The following is a 23551-nucleotide window of genomic DNA, read 5'->3' as shown; positions in this document are numbered from 1 at the left end:
ATGAGAAAAATTCTTTTCTGATTTCAAATTGACATGAATTCTCACAGGACATGGAAATTTAAAGTTATCTATTTAAATTTATAATCTGGAAAATAATGATATTTGTTCAAGTGGACATTAAGCTGAAACTGTTGAGCAAGTTTTATTGTTTTGTAATAACTATTTAGGTTCAAGAGAAATCTTAAGGAAAAATTTAAAACGTGTGGATTGTTGGCCACCTAGTTTGTTTTTATTTGTAGAGAGCTTTAAGAACCTTAAAGTTTTTCATGATTTTATTTGCCATTTAAATTTGCAAGCTGTGTTTTTATCTTGTTTGGAACTTTCTTGAACTTTGTGTTTTCATTATGTTGCTTTCATATATATATATATATATGCTGATACCTTCTGGTTTGTCATTGTTGGAGATAGATTTGAATACAGTAAAATATTTATTTTTACAAATTGTGTTTGTTTTTTAAATTTGTAAAATGTACATTTCTTCTTCAGTCATCTTTTTAACTTTTGTTTTTGCAATGTTGCAAACATATATGTGCGCTGTTTATCACTCTCTCGTACATCTGTAAGCATTATAATATACAGTGTGTGTGAAGCATGAAGAGTTATTTTGTGATTCCTTTAAATGAAAAAAAAAAATACACATAAGTTTGAAATAGTTTCTGAAAACAATGAAAGAAAATATGTTCAAAAATCAAGAATTTGATACTTTTTTGATTAGTACTGTGTGGGTACACACATTACACAATATGTCACACACACACATACACGCGCACAACACTTATTTAACTATTCCATATATCTTATATCTGTCTCTGTCTCCCTACATATATATATATATATATATATATATATATACAAACATATATAATATTTATGAGCGTGTGTGCGTATGTGTTATACAAATTTTAAGGATATAAAAAGCAATAATTTAATTTTAGTTCCGAGCATTACCATACTAGAAGAATATTCTTCATAGTCCGATAAGTTTAGAATATTTATGTAATTTTACTTCTAACTGTGAATAATGCTACAGCGTAAACATATTAAAGGAAAGGCTAAGGAAAACGTTGAAGAGAAAATCGGAGTAGGAAACTATTTGCGGTCCTAGATTTGCTTCTTTTAGTCCCATAAAAATCCAGTCCATTAGTTGATTTAGATTTTAGCGATGTTGATGTACTCCCATGAAGGAAATTATCTTATCAAGGAAATTACGGGAAGTAAACCTTTCTAAGATATAATTCTCTGTGGACGTACGTACCTACAGTTTTCTAATATGTTCAATGTGATTAAAGCCATAAATTCTGAAAATAAAATCGGAAATACTTTCTTAATGGTGTACATTTTGATGATTTATTTGCCTTTCAGACACTTGAAAAACACTTAAGAAACGAAAGTAAAGCCTTGTAGTTCTTTTATTTTGTCATTTTTGCAAAAAGAAACACGAAAAAACTCTTTGAACTTCAAATAATAGAAATCTGTAGCATAATTTATATATATATATATATATATATATATATATATATATATATATATATATATATATATATATATATATATATATATATATATATATATATATATATATATATATATATATATATATATATATATATATATATATATATATATATATATATATATATATATATGCAGTTTTGGGAAATTTTAAATCTAACTTGACTGCAATTCTATGGATATATCATAACTTATTTATTATGTATTTAATGTGTCCGAATTAAAGAAGAAACTATGATTTAAACTACTTCCACATGGGATTCCTACTTCCAAATAGACTGTTTAAGTAATTCATTTTATTCATAGTTTAATTAAAGAGTTAGAATGAAACGTATCTATAGTTTTCTGCTTTAAAACAATTCGTTTCAAAATAATATGTAGAACATACAACATTTATGTTCAATATAAGCCTTTTGTGACGAAGTCCATAAGCCCAACATTTGATAAACATTTATTGTCCACTTAAACATGCTGCTAAGTTTTTATTGTAGTACCCAAAACATTTAAGAACCAACATGTAACATATGCAACATATTGTCAATGAGTTAGTTGCTTTTAACATGCTTCACACTAATCACATTTGTGTCGCGTATTATTTCCAAAAATATATCGATGCATAAAACTTTTCATCCCGTTTTACCTGTAAAGAAACTCACATATTCAGTTGTTTATATGAAATTTATTAAAAAACATATTAATTTTTTTCGAGAAAATTTCTTAAACTCAATTTTGAGATTAAGGAGTTTTTCAAAGAAAAATCGCAGAGCAGACGCACTTTTGTCTCCCTTTCTTCACCACAAGGAAAGGCGTGTTTTCTCATAAGAAGCAGATTTGTGCAGCATGCCCCATATTGTGCTAATGAATATGATGCATTTGTTTGGTAGAGGATTGTCACATTAGGGTAAGAGGCGAAAATCAAATGAGGGATCATATCGAAGGCATAAATTCAAAACCCTAAAAAGTCGAGAGTAGATTAAGTATTGAATAAAATAATTCAATTTCTTTCATCTGGCAAAGCGGAAGAAAACTTCTTTACTCATGAAAATCTTGTAATCTAAACAAATTAGATCGTGCACTGATATTGCATGGTGAGAGCAAAATTACAAATAATTATAATATAGTAATTAAATGGTACACACAGAAAATAAAAAAAAAATTAGTTTGAATTTTGAGATCTTGAATTGAAATAATATTTTTAGCAACCTCAAATTGCGATAGGACCCTACTCGTTGGTTTTGTCGTTTGAATTCAAGATCTCAAAATTCAAATGAAGGCCAGGGGCTGGATACTGAATGTTATGTCTTGGATGTTGGATGTTGTGTGCTGGATGTTGGATGTTGTGCGCTGGATACTGTTTTCACGTAAAAAAGGAATTTGTAAGTCGAGAAGGTCGTTTATAAATTATTCGATTCCGAGGAACATGAACGCCTGACTTATAAGCTAAAAAAACAAAATCAAAGGACGGACGTCATTCAACGCTCAAGTGAAAACAATAAGCAATTCGTGATAGTTCAGTAAAAGATAAAGTAACATAGTATAAGTTATTGATATACTTTTATGGAAAAAATTGACACTTTTGACTTAAAATACTCCACAATATTTAAATAATATATACGCATAGAGCATACGCTCTATGCGCATATATTATTTAATATTGCGCAATTTGTCCGAATTCTTAACTGCATAAGTGTTGATGATGAGATCTATCATTATTTTTCATATTCGTTTATGAGTTTTCTTCAATCTTCTCTCACTTTGTCAAAATATTTTTTTAATCTCCTTCATATGCTTGAGATTAGCCTTAAATCAATGAAAATTTATTGCGGATCCGGAGATATGAATGGCATGTTATTTGCACTCAAAAATGCGATGAGAAAATGGGGGTCGTTGAAAGGATATTCCACCTTCTAAGAGGAATTCAAATTACTGGACAAAGAGCAAGGCCGTCTAAATGAAATAACCTTGTCGGAGTTATCCACTCTAATCTTTAAAAACTGCACGGCGAAAAGATGCAACATTCTTGTACTATAAAAACAAGTTAAAATAGAAAGTACAACGTATAATTGCAGAAAAATTGCAGGTTACTGCATACACGTGTTTCGGGGTTACAAGGAACCACTTTCTCAATGCAAAATAATTGAGCTGATGGATGAAAACACATCCGAAAAAAGCATTATTTTTTACTGTATTTTATTCACACTGTGTAAAGTCCAAGTACTGACTTTCATGAGCAGGTTAGAGTAGTATTAGTTTGTAAACAAATAAGAAATATTTTAGCGCGATCTATTGAAATTGGAGCGTGTCTATTCCCAAAAAAATGGGTGCAGTGGAAACTTTTATGACAAATGAAACTTTTCAAATTTGTTTAAGTAAAATTTTACAAACAAGATTCAATTGCACTTAAAATCTATCTTTATGTTCTAAAGAGAAAAGAAAAGAAATGAAGAGCCTCTGCCACCCAACCCACGTACACATAAGCGAAAAATAAAGCATTAGATCTTAAACTTCGTTACTCTGACACGTTCATTTGTTCTGTGTTGATATCTTTTGAAATTAAAGAGTAATTGCTTTAAGATGAAGCGAGTGTTTTTCGAAATACACATTACCTGAGTTAGTAAATGGTTTAAAACTATCTAAAATGAATTGTTCAAAATTTTCAGCTCAAAATGTTGGAAACATTGGATTCCACACCTCAAATGAATAGTCATACTTAAAAAAAAAGAAAAAAAAACCCTTACAATTTCTTATTAAATATCAAAAATATGCACTTTGCAAAGTCAATTTTTTTGTGGTTTTGCTCATTTGTCATGCGTCTCAAGAGAACTGAAACGCCATACTATATGTTTTGGGCGTTTAGCTTTTAAGTAATTTGATTTTCGAAAAGCGAAAATTGAGAATTAAAAAATTGATAAAGAGTAACGTCATTCTCTTTTGTTTTTTAAATATTTTAATTGATCTACAAAATGGTTATAGTAGCAGGAATTAAAAGTTATAATACATGAAGTTCATAATTGGAAACTAAAAAATTTCAAAATCTCACCCTTGAATTTTCTTCAATAATATTTTGTCTTGAAGATATCAATTGTTTATTCGTGTGCCAAATTTTATAATGGCTTACGTTCCAATAGAAAATATATATTTTTTTGTATTTTCAAAGTCTATAAAAGGTGCTGCGTAACTGTCTTTCATCTTAAAACAACAGCTATAAACTCATACGCAGTGATTGCAATACCATACAAAAATGCAGTACCTGTATTTGGCATTATTAGGAACGTGATATCGGAATACGGACAGGGGTGTGCACAGAAATTTTGGAGCCCGTCACAAATACCTTTTACGGGGCACCCTCCATGTTGTTTACCCCTAAGAACCTAAATATATTTCATCCCTTATTTTAAAAACCTCGGGCCCCCTTCTGGCTCGGTCCAACAGGTGTCCTTTCTCACTCTCCCCCTGTGCACGTCCCTGAATACCGGTATTATACACTTCTTAAAAAAGGATTTAAAATATACTTGGTAACCTTATTCTGTGGCTACATTTCATACTTTTATACAAAAGATGCATTTGTTGTGAAAACTTGTTAAGGAATATAAAATGAAGGAACAAATGTATGAATAAAAAACATAAAACATCTATTGAATTCTCAATTCGACTAGAACCCTTTTTGGTGCAAAAAATTCTTGCAGTTAGAATTCATCTATATGAATTCACGCTGGGTGATGGTACTGTTAATTATGTGCGATACACTCCTTTCAGTTGCTTCGAAGCCCTTTATCTTTACATAATCCGCTATCCTGTGTGCTGAGTTTGGACACATAGCTTGTGTGCTTCTTTTGTATTTTGTATATGCATAGTAATTTGTTTATTTATAAATAGTTATGATTTCCCTTCGGCGGACGATTTTTTTCGAAAAGTAACGTCATCTTCAACGACTTCCTCTTTATCAGGATGTGTTTGTACTAGATTTTTGTTAATTCTTTAGTTTGAAATTTACGATGAACCCTACTGAATTTGATCGCATTATTTTCTTTTATTCGTTTTCATATCCTTTCAAAATTCGTTCTATATACTATGTAACTATCTGAAAATACTTTCCGATTTCCAATGCAAATTTTAAAGGCACTTTAAGATTGCTAAGTAATGTCTCGCAAAGTTCAAAGCGAAATAGTTCAAAACATGACAGCAAACCAACACCGGTGGCAACAAATTATCATTTGTTATTCTCACAGAAAAGGATTTTCTCAAGATTCAGTGCAATTGGGACAAATATTCAAAAAAAAAAAAAAAAAAATATTGCTGCTATTGATAGTTGGAATAAATTATCCATAGCACATGGACATTTGTAACTGTACTTCAAATTACCTGTTAAAAAAAAAGCTGGCGAGTGATTAAGGAATTGGAAGAAATAATAATAAAAAAAAATATGTGTGCAATTCTCTAGAAAGCTGTTATTTTGCACTCCTAACTTTTTAATTTTTCAACATTTTGGTAAGGAGTGCACTTTGGCGTTTTTTTTAAAAGAAAGGTAAGATATGTATTTCTCTATTAAACTGCAAAATTTCACAAAACATCTTCATTTATTTTAGAGAGATTGCGGGTAAAATTTGTAATTTTGCCAAATTATATGAATGCAATGTTTTTCTTAGTTTTCTTTGGTTTTTGTTCATGAATCAACTGATTAATTAGGTTTAACTTTATTCAGTTATTTTCCCAAAATCAAAACATATAGACTAAAATGCCCCATACCCAAACATATGTTCACATTGTAAAAAAAGATTTGCAGGGATAAGTTAGTTCTTCAGGGTACTTGAGCAAAGCATGCGCTCAATGAAAGTGTTTTATTGTATGTTTTTTGTTTGCACACTTTATATTATAATAACACAAAAAAGTTTTACTTCTAAATTTAACGGCCAAAATAATAACGCTTTTCTTTCTATAAAACAAACTCATGGGCATAAGATTATGAAAAAGTGATAAAAAATGGGCGCGGTACATCTCCGTAGAACAATAAATATACATTAATGCTATATTATAAACATACTTAATTTTCGTTTTAATCCAATTAGTTCTGTGAATATAACTTGAATAGATAGAAATATCACGGGAGGTTTTTTGTATGTCATATGCGACGCTTCGAGGATTTTTTTCAAACATTCATTTGCATAAAAATCAGCGAGAATGTGTCAACAGCATTTAAAAAGTTTCTTTTTTTGCCGCGTAGTGTCATTAATCTTTTGTTATGCACAGTAAAATTACATCTTTTACTGCATATTACTTAGCCAGTTGTGTTTTACGGCTTGGATTAAATAAACATTATGACAAACAGTCAAAATTGTGGAATTATCTTTAAGGTTATTGTGAATAAACTGAAACGCTGAATAGTCAATAAATCTTAGTCTCTGGTCAAGCATTTTCTTTCAGCGCTGAAAGTGAAGTCAAGCACTTTAGACAAATAAATAAGATTAAAGGTTGAATAATAAATCACGCGCGTATTTTGACCTTCTTAACAGATCATTTACTTTCATGATATGGTTGAATCAAGATTTCAATCGTTGTTGCAGTTATAAAATAATCAATTATGTTTTACCAAGATAAAACTAATTGTTGATATCAGTATTGTTGCTATTTATTGAAATGTATAAATTCTTTACAGTTCATTTAAAGCTACTTTTTACGGTAAAAGTAAAAAAGGAGTCGATATGAGCGTTTCGTTTGTTAAATCCCCTGATTTTTTGTTCGATTTAACGGGGTTCTTTGAATCAGAAAGGAATGGGCCCCGACTGTTGATCCTTCTATTCTGCTTTTGAACTTATGATTTGTCTTATCTGTGTACGGTTATAAAACTATTTCAACGGTGTAGTTATTCAGTAGTACTTAATGCATTCTAAACTACTGGGCTTATACATTTTCCTTTTTAGTTTCTTTGGTTATTACGCAGTCTAGTTTTTTTGTTTTTATTTAATAATTTTTTTTATTGAGAACATCTTCGTTGAAAATCAACTTCACATTTCATTTTCTTACCTTTCTTCACCTATGTGTTGAAGCACTACTCATCTATTGAAAAATTTGTTGCGGAATTTTTGATGGAATTCTCTGAAACTTAATGCTTAACAATTTGAGAAAACCAATTTGATGTAGTTTTATAATTGATAATACTTATTATATATTTTTTTAATGTTTAATTATGTTTAATGTTTTTTTTTTGTTTGATATCATTTTTATAATTGATCTTTTTTGAACTTATAGGCAACATATATGCATAAATAGTTTCAATATAGCTGTATAACTTGTGAAAAGGATCGTTTCAAATAATCTAGAGCAAACATTTTGTTGTACCTAATGTTACAAAATCAATGTTCATACACAGCAAAGTAGACTCGTTTATTTTAGGATGTACTTACATTTATGGATTTATGGACTTATACGCTTATTTACGAAACAAAATTTTAGAGTTAAACTATAACTGAGAGGGAAAAAAAAGAAGAGATTTTTAAAAATATTTTGTGGTTTTTATAAGCATTGTTCTTTTATAAGAAACATATATTTTCACCCCAGTAGCATTGTACTGCTTTTGTTGATAGTAATTGTAAGAATAAGTATTATTGATTAATATATGTACTGGAATACAGGTATCGGAGTGAAATGAATAGTTTTATCAGTTATAGCTAAACTACATTTGCACTAACTACATTTGCTTGATTTTATTTTGAGAATTGCAGATGTATTTTAAAATAATAAACTTTATTTCCTTTCTTATCGCATTCTCTTATTCTTCCTAGGACAGCTCCACTACATTCTCAAAAGCATTAGATTATGCAAGCCATTTATGCTTACTTAATCTTCTTTGTTTGCGTCTGTATGCTTTCCAAGAGTGGTTGAAAATTTCGTAATAGCATTTATTTAGATAACTATATTGAAGTACATGCAGATAAATTTCACGTTGCGTTATAAAAGATGAAAATATGTATTTGAAAACTGAAATATGCTTCAAGGATTAAAGATTTCATTTCAAAGAATAATGTTTTCCCTTGAGAGATGACGATGCACAATTGAATATTATAAATAAAGACGCATTGCGGATCAAGTTTGGGTACATGGATGAAAACAGGAATATGATATGAGGAATTTTCAACTACAATTGTGTGTGTGTTGAAGCATGCAAAACGTAAAAATGAACGATGGTTTTCTTCAAAATGATTGCTTGATGAAAGGCAAGTTTAAAGATATTAGGGCAATTCTAAGGGTAACTGACTGACATTCACAATGCAAAACAACAAAGACTTTGAAGCATGATTAAGTGCTCCAAACAAGGCCAACCTAAGGTTCTGGGCCCCTAATATCTCGCTCATTTATGATTCAGTTGCATGCACGTTTTGTACATCCATCAAATGACTCAAAACATATAAGAAACAAAAAATCATTCCATGTGAAAATTTAAGTTTGAATTATGTTTTTAAGCAGTTTAACAAACAAAGGCAAATTGGCCTATTAGGAACATGGGTCCCCAATAGGGCAAACTCCAGAAAAATGCCAAATGGTACTCTTAAAAAAAAAAAAAAAAAAAAAAAAAATATATATATATATATATATATATATATATATATATATATATATATATATATATATATATATATATATATATATATATAAAACTCAAATACATTATTTGAACACATTAACTTCAATTGAAAATAAAAAGATCAATCGACATATTCAGGGCACCCATAAGTAGTTATTTTCTGTTTTTTTTTTGGTCACTCCTGCGCGCATCTGCAGTTGCGCGTTACTTCTAGTAAACTGCAGTGAACCATGGAGAAGAGTAATTTGCTTTTGAAGAATAGCAAAAATTAGCAACTTTTGCTATTCTTCAAAGAAAAATAGTGGTTTGGCCTTATTGGTCTGCATGGCTTTACTTGGCGGAACCGCCTTGCAACAAAAAATATAATTTTATCAAAATATCTTTGCGCTTAACTTATGGCTTTTAAAGCGGAACTTGGTGGTGGTGTTGAATTTCTAAATTAAATTTTGGATTACTTTAGAAAAACATAGTTAAGAACAATAACTGGTTGTCATTAATGCATTTCATATGAATAGTAACAACTATTTAATGAGAGATGTCTGAAACTAAAAGGAATTTTAAAGAATGTAAATTAGGACCAGGAAACACATAATAAAGTGTCGGAATATGGCATCCGAGTGGGAAAATGTTGCTACAGCTAAAAATTACAGTAATTACCACAACGTAGTAACTGAATAACGGATCAGCAAAAGACAGACAATTTTAAATTTGAACATATCCTAATACAAAAAGTTCAAACTTATGCAGTAGAACATACAAATAAAAATAGATAAAAGCAGAGACTGCTTTGCTATTAGGCCTGTACTTAGCAGCAGTAAATAGTTAAAATATGTTAAAATAATATAAAAAATAATTTATCCATACTTCGGAGTTGAACATAAAATACTATGAAATATATGTTCCTCTAACATCTACAAAAGATGCAAAAAAAAAAAAAAAAAAAAAAAAAAAAAAATGCGTGTTTTATTGTCATTTTAATGAAATATTAATTTGATTTCGACAAAAATATTTTTGCATTTATTTTCCTTTTGTGAGAATTACTTGTAAATAATAGAAGGTAATAAGACCTGCATGCACTTAATACACGATTTAAAAAATAATATTGGTAACTTTAAACATAAAAGGAAAAAAAAAACTGGATGCGCATATTCACAAAAATATTTCAAATTTTCCTCGAGTCAGAGTTTTCCGTTAACAATAATTAAAAAAAAAAAAAAGAAAGGAAGGAAAAAAAAACGATTTGCATGTTTTTCCAGCCATTCATCTTAAAATTTCGGCCCGTGACATATATATTTGTATTGTTTTTATGTGTACATATACACACCTATATATGTAAATAAATAAATAAATAAATAAATATATATATATATATATATATATATATATATATATATATATACATACATACATATATATATATATATATATATATATACATACATACATATATATATATATATATATATATATATATATATATATATATATATATATATATATATATATATATATATATATATATATATATATATATATATATATATATATATATATATATATATATATATATATATATATATATTGAGATTGATAGATCGGCGGGTTTTAGGAGCTCAGTTTTTTCTTCAGAGTTTTAGTTAAGAGATTAATATCCACATCCCTTTGGTAGATCTATTGATTACCATTGTGCTTTGATTAAAAAAAACCTAGGGATGTATAAAGTATTTCCATGTGTCTACGAAAATGAGTGATAATCAGCAATACATTGTTCTCCTATTGAGTAGGTTATGAAAAATTTAAAATATTTGAAACTAAAATGCACTTTAACAAAGAATACTTTTTAGACAGTTTTCTAAACTTAAAGCATTTCCTGATTAGAGAAAGATCAATAATATTGAAAATAATTGTGTATCTACTGAATAAAGCAAACGCTCAGTAGGTTAAGCAAAACAACATTGTCGCCATAGGAACTGAAACAAATGATTAAAAAATGCAAATAGGAAACTGACTCTTTACTTGCCTTTCAGCCTAAGCATGTAGTTAAGAATATTACACATGGATATTTGTTTATAATGAGGCGTTATACATACTTCATAAGTAAAAAAACCTTCCTGGCTACTTACAGGAAAGGCTACTTAGTTTTATGATGCTAAGCTAGTGCCTAGAAAAATAAGTTACTTTTCTTAGTAATAAGGTGAAAAACGAACGTCATATATATTTTTAAAATAGAAATATAGGAATCGATATCACATTTGTGACTAGTAAAAAGAAATACTGGCATATACAGTCTGAGTAAAAACTTTAAGTCCAGTGCACTTTTTTGAGAAATTGGACACACCTTAATCTTAGGACCAAAAAGTCATATGAGTGATAATTATTAACCTCTAATACAAGTAAAAAAGACAAAAAAAATTTAATTGTGTTTCATTATCAGAAAATATTACAGATCAATATTTGAACTTGAGTAAAATCTTTAAGGCCAGCAAAGAAAAAAGCATATGAGAACAAAAATTCAAATATTTATAAGCTTGTGTGGGAGCCATTCTTTCAAATTACTTTAAATATTCTTGTTTTCATGAATGAAGCTAGTTTTTGACAAAATTCGGGATGTATTTTTTACCATTCATCTTTGATGGTAGATTTCAGCTCTATTGATAAAGTAAAATGTCTCTCCTTTGCATAAACTCTTCTTGCTAAGTCACCCAATAAGTTTTTTATTGGGTTAAGATCTGGTGACTTAGTTGGTCATTTCAAAGTTTCAGCATTGTTTACTTGGAGCATATTTTTTGCAGTTACTCGGATGGATAGATGCAGTGTTTCGCTGATATTTCAATTTTCTCCAGCAATAAATTCAGCATTTGGTAAAAGATGACTTTGGAGAACATTTTGATATGATTGTGAGTTCATTTTACCTGAAACAATCGCAACTGAGAACACACCATTGTAAGTAAAGCACTCTCAAGTTCTGACACAGCCTCCATCTAATTGGCGCTTGAAGAATATTTCTTTTTCTTTTCGTAAATGATGCCAATAGTCCGTTTGGTTCATGCAAACTCCCCTTCTTTTCGTTAGAAAAAATTATTTGTATTCATTGGCTATCCCAGGTCATGATTTCCTTATCCAAAGTTGAAACGCTCTGTATTGTGCATTTTCAATAAAGGAGATTTAAGCAATTTTGCAGCATTAATAAAATTTCCACTCCTTCTAATTGTGTTATATATAGTTTTTGACAAACACTTAAACCTATCGTCTGAATAAGTTTCCTGGTTGAGTACTTTTCAGGTAATGTAATAATTTCCAAACACTTCTTCCATGACGCGAGGACAAAGCTTTAAGTTTTCCCGGGTTTTCTTTTTACCATAATTGTGTTTAAATCAAAAAAAAAAAAAAATGTTGACTTCAGTCTCCGATCTTCTTATTTTTTCGCAATAGTACGCCTACTTATCCTTGTTGAAGAAAAAGCTTCAATCTACCCTCTTTCTTGAACAGTTAACTTTTCACCTTACGAAATCGTCACAAGTTGGATAAAAACTTTGAAGAAATTAATCACAGAACTGCTTGCAATTTTTTGAAAATACTAGTGGCCTTAAAGTTGAAATGCTAACTTTAAATAAACCACTGCTTTTCTGGTTATTGCATGCTTTACAAATCCTGTCTGTTGCGTTATTTCTTACCAATGAACATTAATAATTAATAATACAATAATATTAAAATCCCTTTAATTTCATTTTCCTTTTTCAAAGAAAATCATACTGGCCTTAAAGTTTTTACTCAGGCTGTATGTTACTGTTTAAGTCCGAAATCTAGTGAATATCTATGTTAGCCGGTGAATAACTTCATTCAAACAACAAAGATGTGTGCGAAACACTGAATATTTCAGGTGAATCACCGGTAAAAGTCCACGTTCTCAGTTTAAATCTTACACGGCAACACACACACATATACTTATACAGAGGCGGACAAAGAAAATGCATCACTTGCAAAAATTTACATTTTCTAGAGAAATAAGAAAACAGCTGTTTCGTATCTTGCTACATAAAATATTATGCTTCAGCTGACATGTTTCAATAAAAATGAAATCTCCCACGAATTTAGGGGGCTAGAAACAAATTGAAGAAACCTGAAAACGTTTTTTGATCATCCTTCATCGTAAGAAGATGGAGAAAAAGCTGCACATTTTAACAAATAGAGCACTTACAATGTGCAGTAATTAATTAATGTGCAGATTTTCGTTAAAGTAACACTGTTATTCACAAAATGAAAGTTTTTCTTTCAAAAATGTGAATTTTGTTCGCATGTTTTTGGCTCATAATACTCTGAATTTTCGTCAAACTTTATCAAACTTTCGGAAAATTTGACAGAATACAAGAAAATCATTATACTAAAATTTGAGACCGAAATATTGAAAATTTGAAGAAATATGAACATTTAAAGCAGTAATTTTTTTTTATTGCGCATGCGCGAGAGATAACAATATGTAACTTTCATAATTTCCTTGGCAGGTGTATGTGCCAAGAAAAAATTCCACTTGAATATTTTAAAAATTTAGTAAAGGTATCGGTGATTTAATGAGTCGTGTTTCAATGATTCATGCATACTCGACAATATGTAAGGAATCATTCGCAAATTGACGACACATTTCTGAAATCGTTCAGTGTGATTCCTGATAAAAACAGATTATTTACGAACAATCCCTTATGCTTCATCGCGCTTCCGAGAATCATTAAAATACAGCTCATTAGGTCGCCGATATCTATCTAGATTTTAAAAATATTCAACTGGACTTTTTTTTTAATTTGACGTACACACAAAAATTATGAAGGGTATGAATTGATATCTTTCGTTCAGATGCAGAAAAAGTGTTTAAATTTCATCAAATTTTCAGTATTTTCATTTCAAATTTTAGTATATGATTCTCTTGTAAGCTATCAAATTTTCTGAAAGTTTGGTAAAGTTTGACGTAAAACTCTGCGTATTATAAGCCAAAAACATGCGAATAAAATTGATATTTTTGAGCGAAATGCTTACATCTTGGTGAATATAACAAATACTTTCACAAATATCTGTAAAATCATTGTATATAGTAAGTAACCTAATTGCTGAGATTTAGAGCTTTTTCCCAGCTTTTTACAATGAAGGATAATAAAAAAAAAAAAAAAAAAACGTTTTTTGATCTTTCAACTTGTTGCTGGTCCCATAAACCTGCTGCTGATTTATTTTTTATTGAAACATGTCAGCTGAAGCATTCCTTTTATCTGATAAAAGGTGCGGAACAAATAGTCTCTTATTTTTCCAGTAGTTTTCTAAAATGTAAAGAAGGGCAAAGGCGGTATACAATGTGTTTATGAGTTTATGAAAAATATTCAATCAATTACTTCAATTCTGAAAATTTCCCCAATGTATCTTAAATTATATTAACTGTACCAAGCTTTTACAAAACAAAAGCCCATTATTACGGTTAGGGGCGACTACATACGCGTCTAGAGAGATTACCGTCCTAAGGATTACCTTCCCGTAGTCCCGTAGGCACTCGTACTAAGAATGCTACTATATATATATATATATATATATATATATATATATATATATATATATATATATATATATATATATATATATACTTTAAAGATTAAATATTTGAGAATGACAATAAGTTTTTCGTTTAGTGTGGCTCTGAAAAATTGAGCTATGCCCTTGACAATGTTTGCTTTTTTGTGGAGTGATACGGATAGGGGAATTTACCAGAGCCACATAATACTTCAGAATCATAAGAAAGCGAAATCTTAAGGGAAGCACTTTTTGATTGAAAATATCATGTGTACTTGCACGTATATATGTTCTCTTATTGTTTACTATTTTCACGGAAAGTATTTTAGACGGCAACATGTTCGTTCATAACTGCCAACTCGAAAGTTATATTTTTCAGTGGTTTGATGTTGTGATATTAGTCAGATTCTTTCAAAATTAGAAGATAATTATTTAGTAAAAAGTAGTACATTCTATCTTGATTCGGCGTTTATTTAGTAAGGGAAATGGGACAAAGTGAGATACGGGCGAACTAAAATGTTCAGCCTTGTTTGCGGCACCACCTATATGGCTATATTTGAACTATGCTTTTAAACATCAAGGTACATAATAATGCAAACCATTTTCAAAATTGGATACTGATATTATAATATTTTTTGGTACATCAAAAATAGTTTATGTTGTAATAAAAGATAAATTTCTTATTATCAACATTTCAAATATTAATCGAGAATAACCGTTGCTCAATGCAATATTTATTTGTATAATATAAGGCATATCTTTAATTTGGAGGTGGAGTTCAATTTTTCAAGTCCACAGTGTAACCAGAATTTAACTTCTGAACTTCCGAAAAGAATGGGAGGGGGGGGGGGGTGTCACAGACCGTCTGTGTATAAAAATAATGTATCAGAACTGGTTAAGTGCGTGTTTTGGAAAAGGTGAAATGGTTTTATTCTTTAGGACTCCTTTAATGTATAGCTTTATTGATTCACTTATTTGTTCATCATTCACTAATTTATTTATTTATTTATTCCTTATTATTTATTTTGATTATTTAGTCATTTATTTGTTCTGTCCTTAAAAAAAAGCATTTGAAAAAACATTTTAATTACAAATGGGCCCCGTGTGTGGGCAAAGCGATAAAATCTACCTACTTCTTTTATTTGAAAAGAATAATTTAATGACAAAAGAATGAAAAAAAAAAGACATTTCAATGAATTTTGTAAGTATAATTCTTAAGTTTTAAAAATTAATTTTCATTTTTTTTTGATTTTCAAAAATTTACTTTCTCTTATCTATTTCTCTTTGCCTCATATTCCTCTCAGAAAAAAGGCATATTCTAAAAAAAATAGTATTTGTTTTAGTACATTTCAGTTTAAAAGATTTTTTCGATGATTAAAGCAACTATAAATCTTTCTCGTGCACTTTTCAAAAGAAAAGTGTTTAAAACTTCTATTTAAAAGGTGAAATGAAAACGGGAAGAGAGAGAGACTATTGTAAAATAATATATAATCGTTAAATGTTTGAAATATATTCCATTTTGTGTTTTAAATTAGTTGGCGAACAGAAAACCACGGATATTCAAGAAAGCAAACTTTAAAAGCAAAAGAAATTTTATCAAAACTCGAAATAAAAAATGAAATGACTCACTTACCTTCAACATGCGATTGAAGAAATTATAGTTTCTAGAGCCATTGTATTCCTAGAGTTATGGCTTTCATTTTTTTTAATTTTAACAGCTCAAAACGAAATATTAGTTACTTTCATAACCCCAATTCTGATGCTTTTTTACAATTGTGAGGTAATTTCCAACTATAGAGAATTTCTTAACCGCGAAAAACTAAACCATATCACAGTAACTAAAACAGAAAGGCTTTTCATCAATGTAATTTCCTTTGAAAACAAATTTTGCTAGACGCTTTGCCTTTGTTTATAATCTCGGCGCCAGACGTCCTTTGATTCAATTGGTTAGAAAGGCAGCCATTCACGAATCTATTCTCCAGTAATTCTAGTTGAAGATATGTGCTGATGACTCGCTTCCACCTTCATTTTACCGCCTTGTTAAACAGAGACTACAGTGAAGTAGACTAAGTGCTGAGCTATCGTAGTATACTTAGTAGCGCCGGCTGATCGTGATTAGATGAGAATTGATGAATGATTAATCATACAAATACTTTCCGTTTTATCAACAATAACTGTGTTTACTCCAGTTTTCAGATTAACATAGTTTATTTATTAACAGAGTTGATTTTCTTTATAATAATTCCTCTCACTCAATTTCGTGATACTGACGCTACTTAATTTCTAGCAAAAGAAGTGCGGGAAACCTATGTTGAATTCCAGCGCTAACGGAAGAAGAGTATGAACAAAAAATCGACGTATTTCTGTCTGTAAGCATATCAAAATATATATTTTTTCAAAAATTGATGCATAGACTTTTATACACATTATAGTAAGTTGCTGAAAAAGCCAAACCAGTAACTTTGGCCAGTAACTTTTTTTTTTTAATGAAATTTAAAAAGCGGTAACGGAAGGACATTTTTGCGACATGATTTTCACACAATCATGTTCTCCCTAAAAGTCCAGCCAAACTATAAAAGGGAAAATTCTATAAAAATTAGAGCACATACGGGAGTGTTCAAGCATTACAATTTCACCTCTAGTTTTAAAAAATAATTATTTTAAGCTTACAAATTATGTATTTGTGAAGGATGTTTGGAAGGACAGTAAAGGAAGGACGAGAAGTCGAAAACAATTTAACTTGGTAAATTTCAACTTACAAACATTTATTCAGCTAATACAGCAGCCTGAAACAACGACATCTAATACCTGAGCCATCTGTTACAATTCTGAATTCTTGAAATACTAAAAAATATTATCAGAATCCATAGAATATTTATCTTCTTTGTCAGGGAATACAAAGATCATTCCCACATTATTATGCATTCTCAAACAAGATATTTGTACTCCTACATCTTCGATATGAAGTACCTGTCCAACATTTTGCCCTTTGTTAATTTCTCTCTTTTCCATTCAACTAAAAAAACTTGTCCAAATGTTGTGAATACTTTCGCATATTCTCATTATTTGGTGCTGTTGATTCAGCTGTATCTTCTTTTTAGTATTATTTATAACTGTCAGTCTGTTGACTGTCAGTCTGAAGTGAAACCTTCTTCTATTTGTTGAAATACTGACTTTATTTAATAACATAACTTGTTACAGGGTTCAAATAGTGCATATTTTGTGTGTCAGCATGAGAATGGATATTACTCCATCTTTTTGAAAATTGACTTTTGAATTCACTGATCTCTTCGTAGTATGTTTAACGGTTGAACTAATGCTCTCAACAGTCCTTTCCTGTGACTTGCGTTAACAAATCTGAAAGCAGTTTCAATATTGTATTGTTCCAATATAAATATCAAGTTTTTAAGCAATTGTTTCTGCTTAAATTGACTTGTCATATTACAAACTTGTCATACCAAAATGATTTTCTCATGCTTAGGAGCTTTTAAGTGTAGTTTTATGATTTTTATCACATACAATAGAATAAATAAAATCCCAAAACATGTTTAAAAAAAATTAAGTAAAAGTTTATTTTTTAAATGAAAGCACACATAATTTTTGTACAAATATTACTTATATATGTTTTAAATGTGACTACTAACTTTAAACAAGAGTTTGTTTTCCACTAGCATTCTAAAATTTTACCCTGTATAGGCTTATAGATAAATGTCCTTCCGTTACTGTATTTTTTTTGTCCTCCCGTTAAAATTAAAAAATATGTAAATTAGATCTATATTAAAATTCTAACTGAGCCTCCTTGACAAGGAACATAATTCTGTTTTGCTTTAAAAAAAAAACATTAGTTTTTATACCCAATAGGTTCTTGGGGAATTAACTGACATGTAGTATTTTGGTAACGAAGGACATCAAACTGTCATCTTAGTAATGGACCTATTTCGCGATTGAAAAAAAAAAGAAAATTTCAAATTACTTACCGAAAAGTTTAACCAGACATTCAAAAGATAAAAGTTAACCTAAGTATTATATGCTGATAACAAGTATATTAAAATTACACAATGTAACAAAAAAGAGTTTTTTTTTTGCGCTGTAAAAACGCAAAGACAAAACTTGAATTTGCACTTGATTTTCTGAAAGTCATCAAATTATTGGGGAAAAACAGGTTAAGATTTAAGAAATTCATTTATTTATGAAGAGAATGGTATATGGCAAGTAACAGAATATTAATTTTTAAAATTCAAGTGTCATGTCCCCTTTTTCCTGAATTCACTTTATAGTCTTCAAAACTTATTTTAATATATCAATAGCCCAAATTCTGTCTCACCTGCACAAATTCACGCAAAATAGGAAAAAAGAACAAGAGCTGAGCTCTCGTTCGAATTGAACCCTGGCGGATGTCACTCTAGTACGAATTTTTCTCTTAAAAAGAATCTCAAACATTTCCAGTTTAACGTAATACTGAAAACTAATTTCAACTTCTAACATTTTTTGTTTTAGAAAAGAGTTCTTCAACCTGGGTTCCACAGAACTCTCGAGTTCCTCGATACTTTGAAAAATGTTTCGCAAGTGATTAACATCTGCCTAATCAAAATGGCAAAATATTATATTTTGTAAAAGATCACGTTCCTAATATAAACAAATATTTCATGGATAAAAAATATTATTCCAGATGTAGAAAATGCTTCTCATCTATAATAATAGTTGTAAAAATATTTAAAAAAAAACATTCCCAAACAGGTGATTTGAAAATAATATTTTAAATTATTTTGCCATAGTAAAAAATGTAATTTATTTTTTTTAATTACTCTTAAAATACTAGCTGACCTATACAAATCACTTGCAATCATCAGAAGTAATTCAAAATTTTCAAAAAACCTCCAAACTGTAAATTGTTTTTTTTTATTTTTTGCCGATAGAATATATTTAAAAAAAAATCATGACAAACGTTTAAATCGCGTAGAAAAATTTTTAATAGTAAAGTTCCAGATTTAAAAAAATGCTAATTAATAACTCATGTACACCTAAAATTGGATAAATGATTTATTGAATGGAAGAATACACTGAAATACTTTGGTGCAAAAACATGGTCAAAACAGTTTAAAAAAATAAAATACAAATACATAAGCCTTATCACAGAGTATAATTGTTATTGCACTATTTTCAGACGCATTAGCTGAAAACATTTTAGTTTAATTATATATGCTTGGTAAATTTCGAAGATACTGTTTATAAATTTTGCATTTCAAACTGAGAAAATGCTACTTTTAAATGGGTAAGTTAACAAATAGAAATGTCGATTAGAATTTGATGCCTTTAAATAATGCTAATATTTGAAATTACGAGATAATTTAAAAAAATAGTAAGTCAAAATTAAAAACTGATCATTTGACCAACTAACACATATTTGCAAGGTTCCATGCTTAATACTCTGCCGGCCATAAAAATATAAAAAAATTTATAAAAACTTTTATCTTGTTTCGTTACAAATGAGCTAAGAGGCTTATATTTTGAATCAAATTAAATTTTTAGTAAAGTTCATAGAGTAAGGACTAATAAAAATATTGAACATAAAGCAAGTCTATTAATGCGTAAGTACTTCTTTTAATAATGGATATCCAAAGAAGCAATACCATTTTATGTGCTTTTTGAAAGAAGCACAGGATAATGCTTATAGAAAACTTTTACCATCATTTCGGCACATAATAAGAAAGAATTAGTAGCCATTTAAAATGTTTTGAGTTAAGAAACTTCGGAGAACGTCTGCAATAACTTGCTATAGTACAAAAAGCATTTATGATAATACTTCTTTTACAGTCGCAGTCATTTTAAATAATGGAATATTTTACAAAATAAGTTATCTTGTTATTCACCAAAAGTGAATTTAAATGATAAATGAAGATCAGTTAATCTTCAGTTCTCGAAGTTAATATTTTTTGCCCCAGTATTAGTTTCTCGTTAAGGAGTTTGAGTTCATCCTGATTGTGTTTAATTTTAAATTAGTGGACGGCTTCAATTAAAGGTACACTTCTGTTGTTGGTGTGAAGAAATATGCTGTCAGTCATACGAGCTAGATACGTGTTGGAATCGTTGTTAGAGCTTGCATTTATTCAGGCGAGTAACTCAGAGCTTACGATAAATCATTTGACAAATCTTGATTTCAGCCGTGAGAGTCAGAGGCGTTGCTTATGGCTATTTTATTCTGATATTCCAGCTCAGTGATAGATCATTTGACGAAATATGTAAACAATCAGACATATCAGAGCTTAAGTCATAAGTAAAAGCTTGCGCTCCGTGAGGAGCACTGTAACAAGTGGTAGATGGTCGTTGGAGGAAATTACGCTCAAACATAATCAAAGCTGGTTGTTTTACGTTTTGCAAAGCTTGAGTTTAGCCGGATGCATCACATCCATTGTGAAATAGTTCGAAGGAATTAGCGTTCTGCCAGTTGTAGTAGAATCAGTGGTAGAGTTTTGAGCGAAATTATTCCCCGCCAGATGTCATTGAGGTATGGACGGGATGCCTTGATAGGTAAGTAGTTGGACTTGTAATTGGAGAGTCGCAGGTTCAATGCCTGATGGCTGAAGATCGACTGTGTACGCTAATGGTGACTGGTGGACGTTAAATTTGTCAGTGTAGGATCAGGAGCTGCTTGGCTTCTGATCGGGGTACACAAAGAGCTGTGTTCAGTGCCGCCCAACCGGTTACATCGCATTTACTGGTAGATACGGCGCATACTCAAGTGTAGTATAGTGTAAAGGGATGTTTCTGTTGCCCATTTGACGAAGTTTGCATGTTGTCAGATCTAACAGAGGAAGAGTTTGATGGATTCATGAAGTTTGTTTACATGCGCGCATAATTAAGACTGATATGAAGCTGAAATGGTGAACTTTGGGGAGCAAGAAAGTTATAAATAGTAAACGAACAGCATCCAAAGCAGCAAATCCTTCTACAAGTATACAAATGATTAAATGATCATGCCGATACTCCGTTCAGTGTGACAATAGAATGCCTCTCAGTTCCATACAATTCGCAAAGTCGTCGAGCATTAGGAGAGTCCTTACAAGCTGCTTTTCAAATTCAACTAACATTAGGGTGATTCTACTTCGTTTAACAGATCGGGCTATAAATAGGTGATACATAGCCTACAACACATCAGACAGTTTTGACGTATTATATCTCAGCAGCAAAGGTGAGTCGATCTTTTATGTTTATTTGAAAATAAAACTACTAACCCTTCACGAATAACAGTCCTTAGATATGGGTTATCAAAAATAGCACAACCTTCAAGGCAACTATTCACATAAAACATTTCCTTTTTCCTCAAAAGATTGATGTGACTTGGTGATAATGATGAATTATAAGTTCAGTATATCATGTGCTTTGATGCAGTTCTTAATAATGATAAATTAGTTCCTTCTTGGAAGCAGCATTCCATTCACAGGCATGCGTTCGACCAAAAGAAGACTGGAGCCATTCATGGATTGTCCTACAAAAAATTGAAAAGAAAATATCAAACTAAGAGGAACAAGAGAATTAATTTACAGCATGAAAAATATTTACATTTTCTAACTAGGGTAAGTGCTTCAGTAGTCGGCCACAAGGATATAAAACTGCTTATAAATAGAATATGTATAACTCAAAATCGGATATAATGCATTCAGACATTCCTTTATCTGTCCCCAATTATCATCAAATAACTGTGAAGTTGTAAGTAGGTTTTATTAAGTATTAATGAGTCATTTTATTTTAAATGGTATGCCCATCATCCAAGTTTGCGATTCTGTTTATTTTTTTTCTTAAGAAGACACATTATCTTTAAATGTTAAGTACCCTTCTTTTTTTTCATTTTTATGTAAATTTGCTTTTACTTATGTTTTAATGGATGGTATAACATTACGTTTCAATTAAAAAATAAACTCCTTCTTTGACTCAATTATTTTTAGAGGGGTGGCTAACTACTGGGTACTAAATTCTTATGCATTTCCAATAGTCGGTCACGCAGATTGACCACTGCTTCTTTATTGTTTGGTTGATCCACCGAGTATTCAACTGCGTACTTAATATGGATTTTATACTGTTCATCGAATAATAATTAAAACAAAGTATTGAAATAGCGGCAATTTAGCTGTAGGGGAAGCTGCTGTTTCCACGAACAAAATTTACTTTTGAATTTTTGCTGGTCTCTGGGAATGGATAATCGATCGGAAAATTTTTCTGGCAGAATCTACAACTTGCCATCTAATTTGGCAATTTTTGTCAAGTGAAAATCTCAAAGCTTTCAACTTCAAATTTTTTTTCTTAAAAACCATCTTTTTTGTCCGTGGGTACAACACCCCGTTCAACCCGCGGACAGGGGCCTTTGAACCCATGGACATATAAAAATATGATATATAAATAGGTCTGAGAAACTCAATTATACTCAATACATTTTCATAGGCCATTTTATATTGAAATGCTTCATACATCCATTGAAAATAACGTTAAATAAAATATCAAAGAGAAATTAAACTTTGAAAATTTTTCCAAGGCTGTTTTCCCTTTTTTTCAAACTTTCCTTAATTTTTAACATCATTGAACTCTTTAAAAAGTTATTAATCTTAAGAGAGTTAATGATGTTATGAATAATTAATATGCTTTTAAACAAAAAAATAATTTGATTCATGATAGTACGGCTCATTTTGTACCTACATAATAACTTCAATTTATAGGAAAATTGAAACCTTTAACCAAAATTAACCCATTACAAAAAACGCAGTTTAGATTAAACCAACAAAAATCTAGAAAAGTCGACTTCAAATGAAAACAGGTGGGATTGACGGCCTGTAGATGTAGATCCTACAACAGGTGGGGGTTACTTCAACATCATAACTTCAAGTCCTACTTCAGATCCATCATCATTGTTGAAAGCAAATT

General features: G+C 30.0%; 2 protein-coding genes across 2 annotated transcripts in view; both read right to left on the bottom strand.

Annotated features, from left to right (window-relative positions):
* LOC129218089 (major facilitator superfamily domain-containing protein 6-like) overlaps positions 1-16487 on the bottom strand; it is a 31355-nt gene extending 14868 nt beyond the window's left edge. The window contains exon 1 of the mRNA XM_054852283.1: positions 16272-16487. The gene's annotated coding sequence lies outside the window, so the exon portion shown is untranslated. The remainder of the gene's footprint in view (positions 1-16271) is intronic.
* A 5557-nt stretch (positions 16488-22044) lies between these two features.
* The window catches only part of LOC129218960 (uncharacterized), a 48489-nt gene continuing 46982 nt past the window's right edge, over positions 22045-23551 (bottom strand). The window contains 1 exon segment of the mRNA XM_054853280.1: positions 22045-22124. Within this exon segment, the coding sequence (XP_054709255.1) occupies positions 22045-22124 (80 nt within the window).

This window comes from Uloborus diversus, chromosome 3 (genome assembly GCF_026930045.1).
Source record: "Uloborus diversus isolate 005 chromosome 3, Udiv.v.3.1, whole genome shotgun sequence".
NCBI classification, from domain to species: domain Eukaryota; kingdom Metazoa; phylum Arthropoda; class Arachnida; order Araneae; family Uloboridae; genus Uloborus; species Uloborus diversus.
The sequence above is the reverse complement of the archived record's forward strand: the minus strand, read 5'-3'. Positions and strand labels throughout refer to the sequence as shown.